This window comes from Macrosteles quadrilineatus, unplaced genomic scaffold (assembly GCF_028750875.1).
Source record: "Macrosteles quadrilineatus isolate MER2022 unplaced genomic scaffold, UCM_ALF_1.0 Scaffold_2__2_contigs__length_208266976, whole genome shotgun sequence".
Classification (NCBI taxonomy): Eukaryota; Metazoa; Arthropoda; class Insecta; order Hemiptera; family Cicadellidae; genus Macrosteles; species Macrosteles quadrilineatus.
The window spans coordinates 46,740,934-46,761,314 of NW_026542595.1; the positions used below are offsets into that span (position 1 = coordinate 46,740,934).

Here is a 20,381-nt window from a genome sequence, read left to right on the forward strand (position 1 = left end):
GTTCGCGACGCGCAATCCTCTCGACTCTGATAGTGAACGTCAAGGAGATCAACAACCACATCTTGAACTCCCTTGACGGTGTGGTGATGTGAACATTATCACCTGATAATATTTATTATTTGATTTGTTTGTAAATATTGTATTTGTTCTTAACTAAAGCATGGTTGTAATTTTGAATGAATAAAAGCCATACTTTTGGTTTTAAGTCTTTCTTACAACAATTTTATTCATTCATTGATAAACTCAGTTAGTGCTACATTACAATGGAGAAATTCCTTAGACCAGACAAATTGCAAATTGACCCGGAATCTCCAACTGCCTCAGAGGAATGGACGCACTGGTTACAAACATTCGAAGACTTTCTAACCATGACAGAATTCGTTGAAGACAAGGACAAACTGAAACTACTAACTAATCGATTATCTTTTACTACTTATAAATTTATCAAGGAATCTGAAACTTACCAAGACGCTTTGAGAGTTCTTAACTCAATTTACATCAAACAAAAGAATGAAATATTCTCAAGATATTTAGTAATGACTAGAAAACAGCAACAAGGTGAGACTATTGACAAATATGTCTCGGAACTGAAACTTTTGAGCCAAGATTGCGTTTTTGAAGCTGTTAATGCGATTCAATACAGGGATCACTACATTCGTGATGCTTTTATCAATGGCTTAGCCTCGTCATACATACGACAGAGACTATTTGAAAATAAAACTTTAGACCTAGCTGAAGCAGTGGAACAGTCTAGAGCTCTTGAAATGGCTCAAGCTCAAGTCGAGAGCTATCCAAAATCTATGTACGGAATGCAAACTTGTGCAACGAATGAATTGGCAAAGCAAGCTTGTCAGTACGAATTCCCACTACAACAAAAGGAAGAAGCGACTGTTTCCGCTATTAAAAATGTTGATGGCAAGTGTTATTTTTGTGGACATGATAGACACTCTAGAGATCGCTGTCCAGCCAGAGAAGCAACTTGTGGGAAATGTAACAAGACAGGGCATTATGCGAGAGTCTGTAAAAGTAATCCAACTCAACATTTTAAAGTAAAACAGAAGACGTCTAGTACATCAGCTGCACTAATAGCAACTACACATAATACATCTGTATTGAAGGACTCTACAGTTGAAGCTAAAGTGAATGGCCTGAAAGCAAATTGCTTAATAGACACCGGGAGTACATCAAGCTTTGTAAACTTGAAGTTTGTTCAGTTAAACAAAATTAAAATGTATAATGAAAGTGGACAAGTATCACTAGCTGCTTCTAATATGAAATCAAACGTCCACGGGTTTGTTAAAATCAACCTAAATCTGTTGAATCACAATTACAACAATTTTAAGTTGACTGTTCTTGAAGATCTTTGTACTGACGTGCTTATCGGACATGATATCATGAAACTCCACTCAAATATACAGGTTTGGTTTGGAGGTAAGAAACCTCCTCTGTTGGTGTGCTCCTGTGCCAAAGTTGAACCACCCAAACTATTCTGCAATTTAACTCCAGATTGTAAGCCAATAGCCACAAAATCACGACGTTACTCAGATGAAGATATGCAATTTATAAAACAAGAAATGGAAAGACTACAGACTGAGGAGATCATTGAACCTAGTTCGTCACCTTGGCGTGCACAAGTGTTGGTTGTTACAAACGACAAAGGGAAGAAGCGACTGTGTGTGGACTATTCGCAAACGATAAACAAATTTATTCTGTTAGACGCCTATCCCTTACCAAATGTAGATGATCTAGTATCCACTGTAGCGACGAACAAGGTTTTTAGTGCCATTGATCTAAAGCAAGCATACTATCAAATACGAATTTCTGACGAAGAGAAGAAGTACACTGCTTTTGAGGCTGCTGGTCGTCTTTTTCAATTCAGAAGAATCCCATTTGGCGTAACCAACGGGGTGGCATGTTTTCAAAAGACCATGGACCAAATCATTAGAAAAGAAAAACTGAATGGAGTGTATGCCTATCTGGATGATTTGACCGTATGTGGAAAGGATCAAAAGGATCATGATGAGAATCTAAGAACATTTTTAGATGCTGTAACTAAGTATGGACTTGTAATCAACAACGAAAAGAGCAAGTTCAACCAGTCTTCAATAACCTTGTTGGGACATTTAGTTTCCCATAACTCTATTCGACCTGATCCAGATCGGCTAGAATCTCTACTGTCACTTCCTGTGCCCAAAGACCAAGTTTCACTAAAGCGAGTCCTAGGATTTTTCGCTCACTATTCAAAATGGATACATCGGTTTTCTGATAAAATAAGAAACCTGACACAAGTCAATTCTTTTCCTTTGTCACAGGAAGCGGTTGCAGATTTTGAAGCCCTCAAACTTGACATTGCAAACTCAGTAATTACTCCTAGGAATGGGCAAGAGCCACTGGTAGTGGAGACTGACGCATCTGACATAGCCGTGGCAGCAACTTTGAGTCAAGATAATCGGCCAATTGCTTTTTTCTCACGGACTCTAAACAAATCGGAGAAGCTGTATTCAGCTGTTGAAAAAGAAGCCGTTGCCATTGTCGAAGCCCTTCGAAAATGGAAATCATTTCTTATCGGAAGAGACTTCAGATTATACACGGATCAGCAAGCTTTATCATTTATCTTTGACAAGAGGCATACAAGCAAAATCAAGAACGATAAAGTTATGAGATGGCGACTAGAGCTAACACCTTATCAATATGAAATAGTGTACCGACCTGGTAGGGAGAATGTAAAAGCAGATACGCTCTCTCGGGCATGTGCGGTTCGCTGGGACAATGCTAAGTTGTTTGAATTACACAAATCTCTCTGCCATCCGGGAGTCACTCGAATGTTTCATTGGATTAAAACTAAAAATCTAAACTACACTCTGGATGATGTAAAAAGGATGACGTCAGCTTGTCAAACATGTGCAGAAGTGAAGCCAAGATTTCACCAATTCCAAGGCAAATTGATAAAGGCAACCACTCCCTTCGAACGTCTAAATATTGACTTTAAGGGCCCTCTTCCATCAACAACCAGAAACCGTTACCTTTTAACCATGGTGGACGAGTATTCTCGTTTTGTATTTGCTTACCCCTGTAAGGACATTAGTTCAGCAACAGTTATCAGATGTTTTTCAGATCTATTTTTTATGTTTGGAGCCCCGTCCTTTGTACATTCAGATAGAGGTTCATCTTTCATGTCGCGAGAGCTGACGGACTTTCTTCACAAGTACGGAGTAGCTACAAGTCATACGACACCTTATAACCCTAGAGGGAACTCTCAGATTGAACGCTTCAATGGAACAATATGGCGAACCATCCTACTAGCTTTGAAAAACCACAACCTGCCAGTTGCTGCATGGGAAGAAGTATTACAGGAGGCACTTCACTCAGTCAGATCTCTTTTATGCACTGCGACAAACTGCACACCGCACGAAAGATTCTTTATACATAGCAGAAGATCTACCAATGGAGACTCCTTACCATCTTGGCTATCCGCTCCTGGTCCTGTCCTGCTTAGAAAGTTTGTAAGATCTAATAAATATGATGACCTTGTGGAGCCAGTTCAACTTTTGGAATCAAATCCACAGTACGCTCTCGTCAGAAGAAGAGATGGGTCAGAATCACAAGTATCCCTGAGACATCTTGCACCCGCTGGCCTACCTCCTGGTGATCTACCTCATGAAGACAACACTACTGAGAGAGAGATTGTTGAAAATATAAATTCAGACATTGACCACAATGAAGTTCAAAATGAAACTCAACAAACGGTATCTCAGACCCCAACTTCAGAGACGGCTGTGGGGGAACTACGTCCAAAGAGGAATGTCAAGCCTCCGTCATATCTAAAGGATTACATTTGCTATACCTACCTTGAAAACTAGTGGGGGAGAATGTGGTGATGTGAACATTATCACCTGATAATATTTATTATTTGATTTGTTTGTAAATATTGTATTTGTTCTTAACTAAAACATGGTTGTAATTTTGAATGAATAAAAGCCATACTTTTGGTTTTAAGTCTTTCTTACAACAGACGGTCATCTGTACGAGCTGAGGAGCGCCGACACAGTTGACAGAGAGAACGACGATGGCCTGGATGTCGACGTTCAACTCCTGAACACGGCTACTGGCAAGGGCGTACCAGACCATGTTCTGCGGCTGAAGATCGGCTCTGTTTGCCTCATTATGAGGAACCTCAACATCGCTGAAGGACTCGTCAACGGCACTAAAGTCATCGTAATCGGCATCACCAACCGCCTGATTACAGCGAGACTTCCCGGACAGACGCAACCTATCGGAATTCCCCGGATTACCTTTACTTTTGCGTTTGTCGAGGGTTCGCCGTTACGTGTTCGTCGACGTCAGTTCCCACTGATGTTGGCCTATTGCATGACCGGACACAAGAGCCAAGGTCAGACAATAGATTCAGTCGGTGTTGATTTACGGACCGATTGCTTCACGCACGGGCAACTATACGTCTTGCTCAGTAGGGTCAGGCATCCAGACCATATTGTTGTTCTCGTACACCCCGAACGTGTCCGAGATGGAATCGCATACGCAAAGAACATCGTGTATGGCGATCTCCTTCTCTAAACCTGATTTGACATTAGCAGTAGGCTAGGGGATCTGCTTAATCAAAACTCCCCGTTGTGACTTGACAACATCGGCAGTACGATAGGGGGCCTGCCTTATCAAAAGTCCCCGTTGTTGTATAAAGTAGTTAGTAAAGTTTACTAATTTGTAAATTTGTAAATAATTGTAAATATGGTTCCGACGTTTCCTGGCCTCCTCGTGGCGGAACTGGATATGCCATAAATTGTATGGCTAACTGACAGGGAAACAAACATTACTTAATCTATTTTCATAAATATATACGTCATGAATATCTACTATAATCTATTTACATCACATATACATGAATATCTACTATAATCTATTCACATCATATAATACTTTACTATTATCAACTTATTAACCTATCAATGAACATCAATATCAATTTACTTATCTTGTACAAAAGTTTACTAACTTGTACATATTCAAATAATTGCAAATATGGTTCCGACGTTTTCTGGCCTCCTCGTGGCGGAACTGGATATGCCATAAAGTTTATGGCTAACCGACAGGGAAACAAACCTTACTTAATCTATTTTCGTAATTATATACTTGAATATCTACTATAATCTATTTACTTCATATAATACTTTACTATTATCAACTTATTAACTTATCAATCTCCTCTAATAAATTCATGAAATCGTTATTACTTTAATGTCGATTTTCACTATAACGAACCCTTCTCTCCTCATATTATTACTTCCTTTGACCAAAAACTCAATTGTAAAAATACTTGACTAACATACTCACTTACCGCAACTTTACCCACGATTTTTGTATAAGGGGCTTTCTAATATATTCGTAAAATTGTTTTTATACAACGTAATTTTGACCAACAACTCAGTTGTAAAAATACTTAACTAACATACTCTCTTACCGCAACTTAAAAAATGATTTTTTTATGAGGTGTTCCTTAAGCTCGAAGTTATCTTACTCGAAGTTAACTTATATAACTTAATATTGACGGTTTCACTTCTTGCTTTGTTACAACTTAACTCTAATCTACTAATGACGACTAACAGCTAGGGGGCCTGGGGGCGGAGCCCCAACTTAACTCTAATCTACTAATGACGACTAACAGCTAGGGGGCCTGGGGGCGGAGCCCCCAGCGAGCCAAAGGCGAGTTAGTACTATAAGTGGGCAATTTAACGGCGTACAAGCCAAAATAAAACAACTCTACCCAAAAGCAACCTACGTTCATTGCGTGTCTCACAGGTTAAATCTTGTATTGTCATCAGCTTAAAAAAAAAAATCATCAGCTTAAGAAACATTTAAGAAACTGTCTTGGCACCTTGAAAGAAATTTGTAACTTATTCAGAAATAATGCGTATGCTGGGGACTTAAATATAAAAATGTAGGTTCCAGAAAGCAAAAAACCAAGTTGCTCAGTGTTTGTGAAACTAGGTTCATTGAGAGACACGACGCAGTGACAGTGTTTGTTGAGCTTTATGAAGCCATTGTCCCCAGCTTGTTCGATCTATCAGAGTGTAACCGTTCCATATCATCTCGTGCAAGTGGAACGGCTTCATAACAACGGCTCCATAACAATATGCTGTTATGGAGAAAAGTGACTTTTTGTTGTCCCTCTTGACTTGCGAAAAATTGTTTACTTATACTTTGCCTCTTTCAAAGTAAGAGTCCAGATGCCGATTTAAGCTCATTGTATAGATATGCTACTACTTCTGTCATTGAGACATTGCAGGTTTTGAGAGATGACATTGATGTTGAGTTTCACAAGTTGTTTGAATCAGCTTCTAAGACTCATAAAGTCTATTTTGACGCTGAATTGAAGGTGCCTAGACAGGCGGGAAGGCAAACTAACAGAGAAAACTGTCCTCATGATAATGTTGAGGAGTGTTTTAGACGAACTATTTTTTTCCATCATTGGACGACTTATTAGTTCACCCCAAAGGCAGATTCAGTATTGGCCAGGATGATGTGTTAAATGCACTACGAGTTATACTTCCAAACCATGCATCCAGAAATGATGTTGATGAGATAGATAAACTTTCCCTTTATTTTGAAGACGGGGCTGCTGCTGAATCAGAAGCTAAAGCAGAGTACCTACTATGGTGCAAACAAATGGGAAAAAGAGGTGGTGACAAAGAAGAAATTTCCTTCTATTTCCGAATGTCTGGATAACTGCGACAAGGTTCACAGTTCACATATTCACCATTTGCTTAAAATCTTGGTAACACTTCCAGGTAAGTTCAGTTAATATTAAGGTTCAGGCTTTTTAATTTATAAGACTTTCCCCAAAAACTATTAACTAATATAACTGTTGAAAATTGTTATTTCTTTCAGTAAAGTGCCTTTAATAAATAACAAACTTTCTTTTAAGATACGGGGCCCGTAATTCTTGACTTATCTTTGATGCCTATCTTTTTATGAATTTATAATCAAACCCTTATTAAATCACATAAAAAAACACAATTTTATTTTATGAAGCATAGCCTGAAGTCTTCATTAATCATTTGTTTTGTTTTCAGTTTCAACATGCACAGCCGAACGATCGTTTTCATCAATGAAGAGAATCAAAACCTACTTAAGAAAGAGGATGAATTACGAAAGATTAACTGATCTTGCACTCTTGTCCATTCACTACGGCAATGTCAGTGTTTCACCAGAACAAGTACCGGATGTAATTGGCCAGCTTGCCCAGGAAGCTTGTTCTCTTGTAGTTTTTGATATCATGCCATCAACGCAATATCAATGTTAACTTTTTTAAACTTAATAAATATCTCATTTTTAGTTAGTATTTTCATCCAAATGAATTTGACTGTGTTAGTAATATATGGTTAATAGTCGAACGGTAAAGGTAAGGCACAAAGTTTTACCCTTCGGTCTTACATTATCCTATGGTCCGTAATGAATCGAAATAAGAGATTTTTAACGCTCAAATCACCTTAAAACCCACAACTTGGCTCTAAAATATACAAACATTTTCCGGGGAACCACCGCTAGACCCCCCACTAGTTGGGGGAACGGCCCCCCAAACCCCCTGCTCATCCATACACTAGTGTACATGTTGCTCGAATTCGAGCAATTGCAAAGTATTACAGGAGTTATTTCAAAACGAATAACAGTCATATTTACAATGAGTTTAAAAGAGTCAACTCAAAGATTACCAGTGTGTAACTCAGATCATATTTATCTTCGTTGTTGATAAACCTAAAGCATTCCGGCCGATTTTCTCCTTCTCAAAGTGCCTCGTTGTACAGGCAATACAGGTCACTGATAGAGGGCCAATTGAGAACGAAAAGTCGTTTTGGGGTAGTGTTAGGGCGCATTTGTAACTTAATAGTTGAGATTGTCCAGGGTCAGGTGCTGACTGTGATGAGTTAAGCCTACCATCGATGTATAATAACGCCCTTTACGCGCCACTGTTCTGTAGCTGCGGTCGTTATCACGATTACGCCTCTTGTCTATGTTTCGTTGTCGTCGCGTCGGAGGCATTTAAAAGGAAATACAACAAATAAACAAATTATAGCTATACAAAACAACGATAAATGCACAAATTTAAGTTACAATCATCCTAACTCGATCCGTCATAGCGACACAAAACAACGATAAATACACAAATTTAAGATACAACAACCATAGTAATACGATCCGTCTTGGGGGTTATGTTTACACAAACTCAAATAGTAAATAATGTACTCAATGCGTTTCATTGAATTGAAAAATAAATAACAGCAATTAAATTATACAGCTGATCAAAATGTAAACAATTATGTTCTTCATAAGGATAACATGGGATCTTTCAAAGCCACTGGGGCAGAGCCCAAGGGACTCTTTCAAAAATGTAAGGCCAGTTTGCAAATCTACGCGACACGCTCTTTCCAATGAGACGTCAATGGATAAAATCGGTTAAGAAATGGCGGAGGAGTTCAACCGACAAAGTTTCATGTAGCGTATTAATTATATAGATATCAGCACCCTCTAACAAAGAATCCTGGCTACGCCCTTGGATCAACTTATTGTATCATGATAACCACTACAATGTTATAACAAGTAAAACAGCCGCTTTTGCCTGTAGTTACTTTTTTGACGCATGTCACATACCCTATGAGAATAAAGGTGAGCACCGCTGCTAGAACATCTGTCCATCTTGTCACGTCATCTCACCTACTTGTGTAGAGGAAAATGGAGGTACATCATGTCGCTATTGTAACAGTTTTTAATAATGAACGGTGTTTTATTGCCCATCAGAGAAAAGTTTGTAAAACAATTAAGTTCTGCAGGGGTTGCGAAAAATGATATTTCTAACTAAACGCCATTGGCTCATGTGTAAGGAGAAGTATATTGTCACCCCTGTGGAGCATTTAAGGATCCCAATTATAAATGCTACATTCAGATAGACAAGAGAATTTCTAAAGACTGCGGTTTCTAGGGAGAAATAATTTAAGTAGTTCTGGATGTGAAAACACGTTGCAACTCAACTTATTACATGATAGAAAAGTTTCTCGACTTTGTCAACAGTAATAAGCAGCATTCTTCTGTCAAAACCGTAATCCCCGTCCATGTTGACAGCCATTGAGCTAGAAAGCGCAAAGGAAGTGAAAAATTTGCTTCAAAATTTAGAACGCCTAACAAGAGAATTTTCAGGAGATGTGTATATAACGACCAGTGTGGATATACCATTGATTAACTGTTTTCAAAAATTCATTAATTTGGGATCCACAAACCTAGTCCTAAGGAAAAATCTGAAAGCATCACTTCAAACAGAGTTTGAACTTGGATTCAAAGACAGGGAACAGGTTCATTTGCTAGTTATACCGATGTTCTTGGATCCGAGGTTTAAGAACATCCACTTCATTGACCCAGTAGCTTATTCTAGGGCATTGAATCACATTAAAAAAAAACTCGTATCTACGTTGTCAGAAAATAGCACACTTTCGTCCGAATCTGATGAGAAGAAACAGAGCCAGTCGACCCCATGGATTTATGGACGCACCATAAATCGTTGGAAAAGCAGTCTACAAAGAAAATGGCCCGGCCTTTTCCTGCTTCAATGAACATGAACCTTGTTGAATTTCCTGTTGCGGGCTCCTCCTATTTTTGGCATTCTATCCCACAACTTCCACCTTTTACTTCCAGCTTCTTGACTTTTTCAGTGGTTATTTCTTTTTCCTCACCACTGGCTTCGTCCAGGAGTAGTTCCTTTCAGAGTTTGTGGCCATTAGCTTGCCCTGATTTTCATCGACCTCTCGGTTGAGCTCTGATCCTGACTTACGATTGGGGTGCTTCCTCGTCCGGAGGTGCCACAAGGACCTCTGCTGCTGGAGGAGTTGCTTCCCCTGAGTTTTGAGGCACTAAGGCCTGTGTTTTTTTAGGCACTTCTGCCTCTGGTTGGCTTGTTTTTGTTATTGTTGTCTCCATGAAGTTCCCAAAAGTACCGGGTTGCTGGGATCCGCCTCTCCAGTGACCCGATTAGAGAGGTAAACCTATGGTTCCACAGACTGCGGAACTTCCACTTTGCGGTGCGTGATCTGGAGGGGTGGTTCCACGGACTGCGGAAGTTACGTTGCGGAATTTCAGTTCTGTCCAAACTAGCGACAAGTATGGATAGAAAGAGAAAAGCCCTCTTGGCTTTGATGCTGTATGATGATATTGATGATGATGTTGTCGATCTTTTATCTTTATTGGTGTCAAGTCATAGTGATCAAAGTGATATATTTAAGAACCAGGACAGTTAATGAGCTTACAACATACTCGTTCGTAAACATTTAGTAGACAACGAAACAGTTCACTGACAGCAGGGCTACTCCGTGGAAGAAACACTGGAACTGAGCCTGAGAATGGTACCAGAAAAAGGCCTAGATCAACAAACACTACGCCGGAGGACCCGGACTAAGTAAGAAGGCCACAGGAGGAGAGGGGTCGCCAGAGGCTGGAACCCCACAAAAGGGGGTCCAACGTCAACCTCCCACGCTCTCCGTCAAACAGGCTGCAGAGGGGGTTAGAATTGGTGTAATCCACACCAACTTCCCTGAAGTTATGCTCGCCAACGAGGAGATGGAAGCTGTCCAGGATAAAATCCTTCAGCTAATCTGGAGCGGAGAAGATAATGAGGTTTTTCGTGGCTTCAATAGCCAACACAGGAGGCAAGGGTACCTAGTACTAGTCTGCAAGAACGAGGGCACCGCAAGGTGGCTGCTCACCACCCAACCCTGCACAAGAGGCCACAGAACGGGAAAGGTAAAAGGAGACAGAGAGGGAAAGTGATAAGGCAAGAGCGGTCAGCTCTCATCACTTCCCGATCTTTGGGAAAACCAGGCCAGAGAAGTGGGAGGAGAGGTTTTGGGGCCCCTTAGTCAGGTCAGATAGAAGCCCGAGAAGACCCAGACAGAGGGATTCAGGGAATCATCCTCGCGGAGGGAGAGAAGGCAGAGCAAACTGGGGCATTGAGATCAGGCATATCTGTCAGGTGAATCATTCAGGCTAAAAAACTGGGTGAATTTAAAAACCACCAGGTGAATAATAGGTTGGTGAAATCAATCGGTTGTCGCATCACTACAAGGTGCTAAAGGATGCACTCAACATAGCAACGCTGGTGGCGCTGCCTATGAATTGACAGGCAAAGCTCTCTCAAAGTGCTTAACGCTTTTAACCATGCGGTTGGCATTCTGGGTTATAGTAGTATGTTTTCTGTGCTCAGGGGTCGATACTGGGACCTAGTATGTTCATAATCTATGTTAACTCTTTTAAGGCCAACGGCCGTAATAGGCACCCGGGTCAAAATGCCGTAATAGGCACCCGGGTCAAAATGCCGTATAGCCCCCCGTGGCCAAAGTCGCGTCTGCGGCCGTAATAGGCACCCGTCTACTTTTTCCCATTTACTGGCTGGTTAGCTTTTTCCAAATGCCACAAACCTCACATCGTCGTGAAGAAGGTTAGCGGGGCTTCATGAACAACTACGAGTATAGCCGTTTTGGATTTTTTTTCTCTTTGTACATTATGATGACACAAGCTGCTGTACCAGCATCCTATTCTATGCTTATCCTATTCTATAACACATCAAAAAGCAATTTACAAGTACACAAGAAACATCTCAAAAAGAAACTTGGATACACTAAAACAACAACTAGACGAGGCAGATTGGACCAGTGTCTACAAGCCTTCATCCATAGAAGATAAATACAACAACTTCCTGACCACCATTCTACTTAATATGGACCAGACAATGCCTAGTACCCCGAAAAAAATAAACATTACAGGCAACAAAATATTCTGGGACAGGGAAACCCTTTCACTTAAGGAGACCATGAATAATGCCAAAAATAAATATAATAAGACAGGAAGAGTAGAGGACAAAAATGCCTACACTGAACTTAAGCATGACTACGACACCAACATCAGAAATAAACGGAAAAAGCAAATATCCGACAAAATTACGCAAGCGGACAACAAAAGTAGAGAAGTTTGGAGATTTATTAACACAGAAAGGAATAAACACACCAACAACATCAAGGAAATAAACCTCACCTATGACAACAAATTAATACAGGATCCACAACAAACCAGCAACATTTTTAATGATTTTTTTCTTAATGGACCAACCTTTGATCAACAGACTATAGACAAACATTTCCCTATAAAACAAACTCCCAACAATACACCAGCCTTCACAACTTTCAAAACAATATCGCTTAATGAATTGGACAACCTTCTAGCCAAAATACCTTCAAAAAATTCAGCAGGTTTTGATGATATATCTGGAAAAATTCTGAAACACTGCAAGGAAGCATTGAAAAAACCTCTTCTCCACCTTCTAAACACATCACTTCTTCAAGCAGAAATTCCTAGAAAACTAAAAATTGCCAAGATATACCCTAAATACAAAAAAGGTGACACACACGACCCTGGAAACTACAGGCCTATAAGTAATCTACCTACAATATCTAAACTACTGGAACGTATTGTTTACAACCAATTAGTCCACCACCTTGAAACCTACAACTTGATTGCAGAACAACAGCATGGGTTCAGAAAAGGTAGAAGCACCAACACCGCTATAAGTCAACTTTGTCATGAAATTACAAAAATATGGGAAGACAAAAAATCTGCCTCAGGCCTATTTCTTGATATGCAAAAGGCCTTCGACACTATAAATTGGGAAATATTAATTCAAAAAATGACCTACTTTAATATAAAGGACAAAGCATTAAACTGGATCAAACACTACCTAACTGACAGATTTCAATTTGTTGTAGTCGAACAAACGAAAAACAATGCAATTATAAAGACAAGCTCTTCCTTAAAACAGTCCACGAAAGGAGTTCCCCAAGGCTCAATACTTGGGCCTCTTCTCTTCCTACTATACATAAACAGTTTCCCAGAACAACTTGAAAATCAACAAAGGTGCATTCAATTTGCAGATGACACAACAATCTTAATCCCCCACACAAATCTTCTCAACAAAAACACAATAGTAAATTCAACCCTGGAAAACGCAACATCAATCTGTCAATCAATAGACCTCAAGATTAACAAAAATAAAACAACACACATAAACTTCACTCCATCAAACAAAATTAGACAGGAAAACGACAATAACTGGAAAGATCTGGAAGTACCAACAGCTAACTCCACAAAATTTCTTGGAATCATCTTAGACAATCACCTGAATTGGCAAGAACATATCGAATTTTTATGTAAAAGGTTAAATTCCTCACTACATGTCATAAGGAGAATAAGAACACTGACAAATGAAGAAACTGCTTTCATAGCTTATCATTCGATCTTTGCATCGCACATCAGATACGGAATCACCGCATGGGGAGCAGCATCAGCAGCCAACATCAACAAAATTCTTGTTTTACAGAAAGAGGCTATAAGATCTATACTGAGACTAGAGAACCCCCAGGAACACTGCAAGCCACATTTTCAAAAACACCATATCCTCACCATAATCTCAACCTACATCCTCGAAACAGTTATCCTAGCAAAAAACTCCTCACCACTTCTCCGCCAAAACCAACATACCCACTTCACCAGACATAGATCCGACATTGACCTACCGCAACACCGTCTTAAAAAATCTAGTAACACTCCACTACATACAGGGTCACGTTTCTTCAACCTACTTCCAGACCACCTCAAATCCTTAAACAACAACAAAAAATTTGCCAACAAACTAAAACAGTACCTACTTGACAGACCATATTACACCATTACTGAATTCATCGAAGAACACACTTTTCAACATCTAAGAGCTCACATTGCCTAACACACAATTAGCCTACACAAAGGAGTGAAGAAATTGAAGTTGAAGATAGATGAAGATGATGACTCCCCTTTCCTTGGATAGTGGCGAGGACTTCGGATGGTAAATGGTAAATGGTACCCGTGCTTTGCAACGGGAAGAAAATGTGACCTAGAGAGCTATTTAAGTAATTCTGATGTGTGTTTTAAAATACTGCAACTCTATGATTTAGTTTGAAAATATAAACTGATTTAAAAGTGTAAACCTACTTACTTTCAAACTCCTACTTTTTATTAGATCCAAAAGTATATGAAAACATACCTTAGTGTAGCAACAGCGTCAATTGCTTCATTTTGCTTCACGAATGACATGTTTTGCCATAATTCTTCAACTTTAGTCAAGCCTCTTTACATGTAGCTTACTATATAAATTACAAAATGAAACTTTGAGCAATACTTTACAAAATGTATACAACCTTTCTTTAAAACCAAACATAACCCTCCTAAATCTACATAAAGCATCACAAACATCTTTTTCGAGTAAATAAACAAACACCAGTTCATTGTACTGACCAGCTGTTTCATCAACTAAATTAAATTAAATCATGTAAACTTTGGAAGCATGCCAGGTGTAGCCCTTTGGAAATCGGCCTGTGGGGCAGAGCCCTTAGGAAATTCGTCTATATCAATACTTTTCGGCAAATCTACACACTCTAAGCTTCATTTTGATGTGACATATGCCTATATTTTTATTTGGTAAATGGCCTTAACCGTTTACATAAAATTTGATTGTATCACTTTAATAATATAATAGATACGTCATCTGTATGTTTGGTAGTGCAGTTAGTTAGTGTCGTTGTTTTAGTCTGTTATCACCGTGTTTTGTTGGTTATGTTATGAGTTTACGATTTGAAATAAACAAATAAAGTTCAGTTAATTTCTTTTAAGTATATTTTTTATCCAAAATGAGCAAAAGAAATCGGCCAAAATCACCTGTTAGTGAAAATACGATTGTGAATGACGTTGTCACGAGTGGTGTAACATTTGTTGAAGTGGATGATGACTTAGACCTAGATTTAAACTTATTTGAAAATGATACTGGTAAAGAAGATAGTGACTTTGAAAGTGTTGATGGCACTGATGAGGATCCAGACTTTAATCCTGAGGGACACGAAGAGGATGACGAGGAGAAAGTTGATAACCCTGAGCCAGTTGTGGTCTCGCCAGGTAATGCTAGGCCAAGGGATAGACCCCGTTCATCTGAACAAAATTATTCACATAATACTAGACCTAGGCCTCCTAGACAAAGGCAGAGACGTAGTAGTAATAATGGCGATCAAAGGTATGTATAATGTTGAATGGCCCATTAACAAAGCAGATGCTAAGGTGGGATGGAATATAGTTTCAGAGGACAACAATGATTGTAGTAGTCAACCTATTGAGTTCCTTGAAGATCCTGGACCTAGACATTGTCCACCAAATAATTCTAGTCCTATTGATTATTTCAATTTGTTCTTTACACAAACAATACCATCAACTTTTGTCATACAGACAAATTTGTATGCCATGAAGTATTTTGAAAAATTTCTGGGATCGTCTGTTGTGTGGTCACCAGTTACTCTGATTGAAATCAAAGCGTTTATAGCTGAGATCCTAAATATGGTGTGTTTTGTGAGAAGTATTTGTTAATTTAAGTGTAAAAATCATACTATCCTTGAAGTAAAAGGTATGTAGGTGCAGGCCCTGGTGGGACTAGGCAAAAAAAAGCCTGGGAGACCTGAAAACATTGCCTTCTTAGTCACCGCTTTGAAAAGTAACAAAGTGATAAAATATGGAGATATTTGGAGACATTTGCTGTAAGACATTGTATGCAGTGTAAAAAAAAAGAATGCATGATGGTTTATGTCTTCTATGTAATATAGAAGAAATACATTTTGACTTAGGGAATGACGAACAGATCAAGTTCTACAAATGGCAAACTGTCAATGAAGTGAAAAGTGTAAAAGGCATAACAAAACCATATACACATGCCTAAAAATCTCCTATGATAGAAACAAAATCTGTTGTGGTAAGCTTGTTGAAAAAAGAACTGGTAACTTTTAAAAAGCACGTCTTTTTCATGATACATCAAGGTAAAATGTTAAAGTGTAAGACGGAAATACCTAGCAAAATATGCTTCAGAAATCCAAAGCATGCACTTTGGTGCATCACAGAAGCAAATCTCTCTACACTCTGGTGCAAGGTATGTTTTGGAAAACACAAAGGCTGTATGTACAACATTTTGCACAGTCTTCAACAATATTGACCACCAAGCTCATGGTGTGTGGCGCATTTAAATCCTGTTTTACAGCAACACTTTCTACCTAAATGGTTTCCAAATCTTGAGGAGTTCACATGGAATTTTAGCGAAGCGGGGCATGGAAACGGTGTAATGGACCCGTGTAGGTGGGTCCTTGAAACGAAATGCTGATGTTCATATAATGCATAAGAGAGACATAACTTGTGCCCAGGACTTAGTCAATCTCTTCGTTAATAGCAAAACAAAAACATCCCTTGTTTCTTCTGATGCAATCAAACATTTTAAGACCTTGATTCTATTAAATCTTGATACAATAGAAGGAATTATGTCGGTTCAGTAAATAACTTATTCAAAATTAACAGTAGAACTCCACTTTCAAAGACTAAGTTGTTTTGAATCCCCCCCCCCCCAAACCTTAAGTGCAAACACTACCACTCGTTTACAATTAATTTGACCGGCACAAAAATAAACACAAGAACAGAACCTAAATTAGCAAAACCTGTAAAAGAAACCAAGAAAAAATCAAGTCTAAAGAAAACTGTCCTTAAAAAGAAGTTGAAAGTTGAAGATTTGTACACCGGCAGTAGTGACGATCAAGAGCAATTTGTTACAGTTAAAACTGACTTTGATATTACAGACTTACATCAAGAAACTTTTATTTTAGTCAAATTTCCATTACTAGGCAGCATAACTCTTAAGCCCAAAAACTACGTTGCAATAATTCAAAATAAGAATTTTGATGAAAGAGAGGGTTTTGTAATGTTCATGAAGGGGGTTAAGGGAGTGCGGCAGTTCCTCGGACAGCCAAGGCTGCATTGACATCTGCAACTGAGGAACTATTTCACTCCCAGGGGCATCAGAAATGGTGCTCAAGACCGTCCGAGAAGGTCAGCACAAAAATGAAGTGCAGGCCTGTGTAGTCCAATGACTGCACCGTTCATGTCGTGGCCCCTGTCACGTTGATCTCGGCGGATCTAGGCTGGAGTCCCGAAAGACTCCCTGGTGAGGGGCAGCAGCATCACCAGAACTGGGTGTTCGTAAATGGTCTAGGACGAGGCTTGCTTCTCTGAGAACAGGACGCTCAAACAGACGTTCGGGTATAGCAGGAGCTATGCCTGAGCACTGCGGGCCCTGGGCTAAGGTGGAATGCGACCCGTGCTGAGTCTTGCGGCACTGGGGGCCTAAATCAAGAGTGTCTCAAACGGAGCCTGCTGGGCACCAGGGGGAACCCAGCAGTATGTACCCCTTACCTCTCTAATCGGGTCACTGGAGAGGCGGACTGCAGAAACCCGGTACTCGTGGGACAAACATGGAGACAAAAACGGCGGAAGCAAAAAAAAACAATCAATTCAGAGGCAGAATTGACTAAAAAAACACAGGCCTTAGTGCCTCAAAACGTAAGGGGAGCAACTCCTCAAACAGCAGAGGTCCTTGTGGCACCTCCAGTTGAGGAAGCTCCCCAATCTACTTTAAGATCAGAGCTCAACCGAGAGGTCGATGAAACTCAGGGAGAGCTAATGGTCACAAAATCCGAGGAAGAACAACTCCTGGACGAAACCAGCGGTGACGACAAAGAAATCACCAAGAAAGCCAAGAAACTCAAGTTGCGTGACAGAATTCCAAAAATGGGAGGAGCCCGCCAAAGGAGATACAGATGGCACAGGCAACAGGGCCACTCCGTAGAAGAGGCAGTAGAACTGAGCCTGGGAATAATATCGCAAAACAAGGACAAGAACCAAGGGACAAGCAAAAGGCCTAGATCAAAAAATACTACGCCGGAGGTCCCAAACCCGAACAAGAAGGCAAGACGAGGAGAGGTGTTGGCAGAGGCTGGAACCCCGCATCAGAGGGCTCAACATCAACCTTCCAAGCTCTCCTTTAAACAGGCAGCAGAGTAGGTCAGAATTGGCGTAATACACACCAACTTCCCTGAAGTTGTGCTTACAAATGAAGAGATGGAAGCTGTCAAGGACCAAATCCTGCAGCTAATCTGGAACGGAGAAGACCATGAGGCGTTTCCTGGCTTTAATAGCCAACGCAGGAGGCAAGGGTACCTAGTACTGGTCTGCAAGGACGAGGACAACGCAAGGTGGATCAAGTCCAAAGAAGAACAGCTAGGGGACTCTCTCCGTGTGATTCCCGAAGGAGATATACCGAAGACCAAAGTGGCAACGGCTTTCTTCCCGAACTGCAACCAGCTCAAAACAGAGGACATCCTGCTGTGGCTGGAAAAACAAAACAAAGGGCTAAAAGCCACAAGCTGGGGAGCCCTCAACAGAATTGTGGACGGGACTACAGTCCAACTCTTCATGGCTGTGGATCCACTCACAGGGTCAAAACTTGAGAAGGAAGGACCGATAACGGCCTACTTCAGGATGGGAATGGTGACACTGAAGCTGAAGGGCAGAAGAACAGGAGGGACTGAGGATAAAACCCCACAGTCTAAGATCCACCTGCAGCTGCCCTAGGTGCAGCACCTCCAGACCAAGAAATTTTGGAAACAGAGGCTTCATCAAAGGAGGAGGTGAAGGGACCAGTTGGCACCACACCACCCAACTCCACTGAGACCAAAGAAAGTGAGAAGGAGAAGGAGACAAGTAGAGGAAGTGATAATGCAAGAGCGGGCAGCTCTCATCACTTCCCCATTTTCCGGAAAACAAGACCAGAGAAGAGGGAGGAGAGGTGGAGGGGTTCCTCAGTAAGGTCTGAGAAAAGCCCAAGAAGACCAGAAAAAAGGGATTCAGGGTATCGTCCTCGAGGTGGGAGAGGAGGACATTGCTCCCCCGAGAGAGGGAGAGACCATAGGGATTAAATTCCTACAAGCAAATCTCCAGCACAACAAAGGAGCCACAGCACTCCTGAGTCGGAGATTTGCCATACAAGGGCTGGACATCGCCCTCATCCAAGAACCCTGGGTCGCAAGGGGATCGATCCGAGGATTCCCAACTCAGGTGGGTAAATTAATATATGAGAGGTCTTCAATGTCACATGGAGGACAGGCGACAGTGACGCCTACCCGAGGGCTTTGACGGAGTACAATCTGGAAATCAAAAAGTCCAAAAGAAGGACTTGGAGGCTTTTCTGTGAAAGGCTGTCCAGCCTACCAGAAACGGCCAGACTCCAGAAAGCCCTACAAAGTGAACAATCCAACCCTTTGGGCGCAATAATGGCAAATGATGGGCATTTCACGACCAACATGGGCAACACTCTAAAGGAGATGCTTAGAGTACACTTCCCGAAAAGCTGTCCCTTAGGGGAAGGAGCCAATTGGCCCCACCCAGGGATGTCTCCTAGGGAGGTGGCCCTAGCCAGAAGGGTGTCGGGAAAGATATTCAAACCAGGGGTTGTGACATGGGCAGTAAACTCATTTGGCCCTTTCAAATCTCCTGGGAGAGATGGCATATTCCCTGCTCTCTTGCAAGAAGGCATGGAGGTCCTAGTGGACCTCCTTGTTGCATTGTACAGGGGCAGTTATGCACTGGGACACATCCCAACTTGTTGGAGAAGAGCCAGAGTGGTGTTCCTACGAAAGAAAGGAAAAGAACCAACTCAGCCTAAATCCTAGAGACCAATATGTCTAACCTCATTTATGGTAAAGGCTATGGAGAAGATCATTAACAGGCATGTGAGGGATGAGATTCTCATGAACTCAAGCCTGAATGTGAACACACATGCCTTTATGAGGAGCAAATCGACTACAACAGCGCTTCATAGCCTGGTAGTGAGAATTGAAGACACATTAGATCACAAGGAAATCCTAGCAGGAGTCTTCATGGACATCCAAGGAGCCTTTGATAATGTGTCCTATCAGTCAATAGAGGAAGCACTGATAAGACAGAGAAATTCCTCAAGAAATAGTGTGCTGGATAATGGCTCTGCTCCAAAGCAGAGAAATATCAGCCACGGTCGTAGACTCGTCGGTTATAGTCGAGGCCAGAAGAGGGTGTCCGCCAAGGAGGAGTTTTATCTCCCCTGCTGTGGTCACTTGTGGTTGACGGCCTGCTTAGAGAAGCTGAACAAACAGGCATTGACCTACAGGCATTTGCAGATCTAGTGCTGACCGCGAGAGGGAAACACAAAGATACCATTGAGGACCTTACTCAGCGGGCGGTAGATTTCATCGACAATTGGTGTAACACAAAGGGTTTGACAATCAACCCCACAAAAACTGAAATAGTGACCTTCACGAGAAAAAGGAGAACCATAATCTCCCCACCCCAAATTAGGGGAGTGAGGGTCAAGTCAGTCAAGGAGACTAAATATTTGGGTGTATACTTAG

General features: G+C 40.9%; 1 protein-coding gene across 1 annotated transcript; it reads left to right on the top strand.

Moving 5' to 3' along the window:
• Positions 1 to 263: 263 nt before the first annotated feature.
• Positions 264 to 4,574, top strand: LOC128984147 (uncharacterized). The gene has a single exon (XM_054403436.1). It carries the CDS (start codon positions 264 to 266, stop codon positions 3,858 to 3,860), a length of 3,597 nt encoding a protein of 1,198 aa, XP_054259411.1. The 3' UTR covers positions 3,861 to 4,574.
• Positions 4,575 to 20,381: the final 15,807 nt, after the last annotated feature.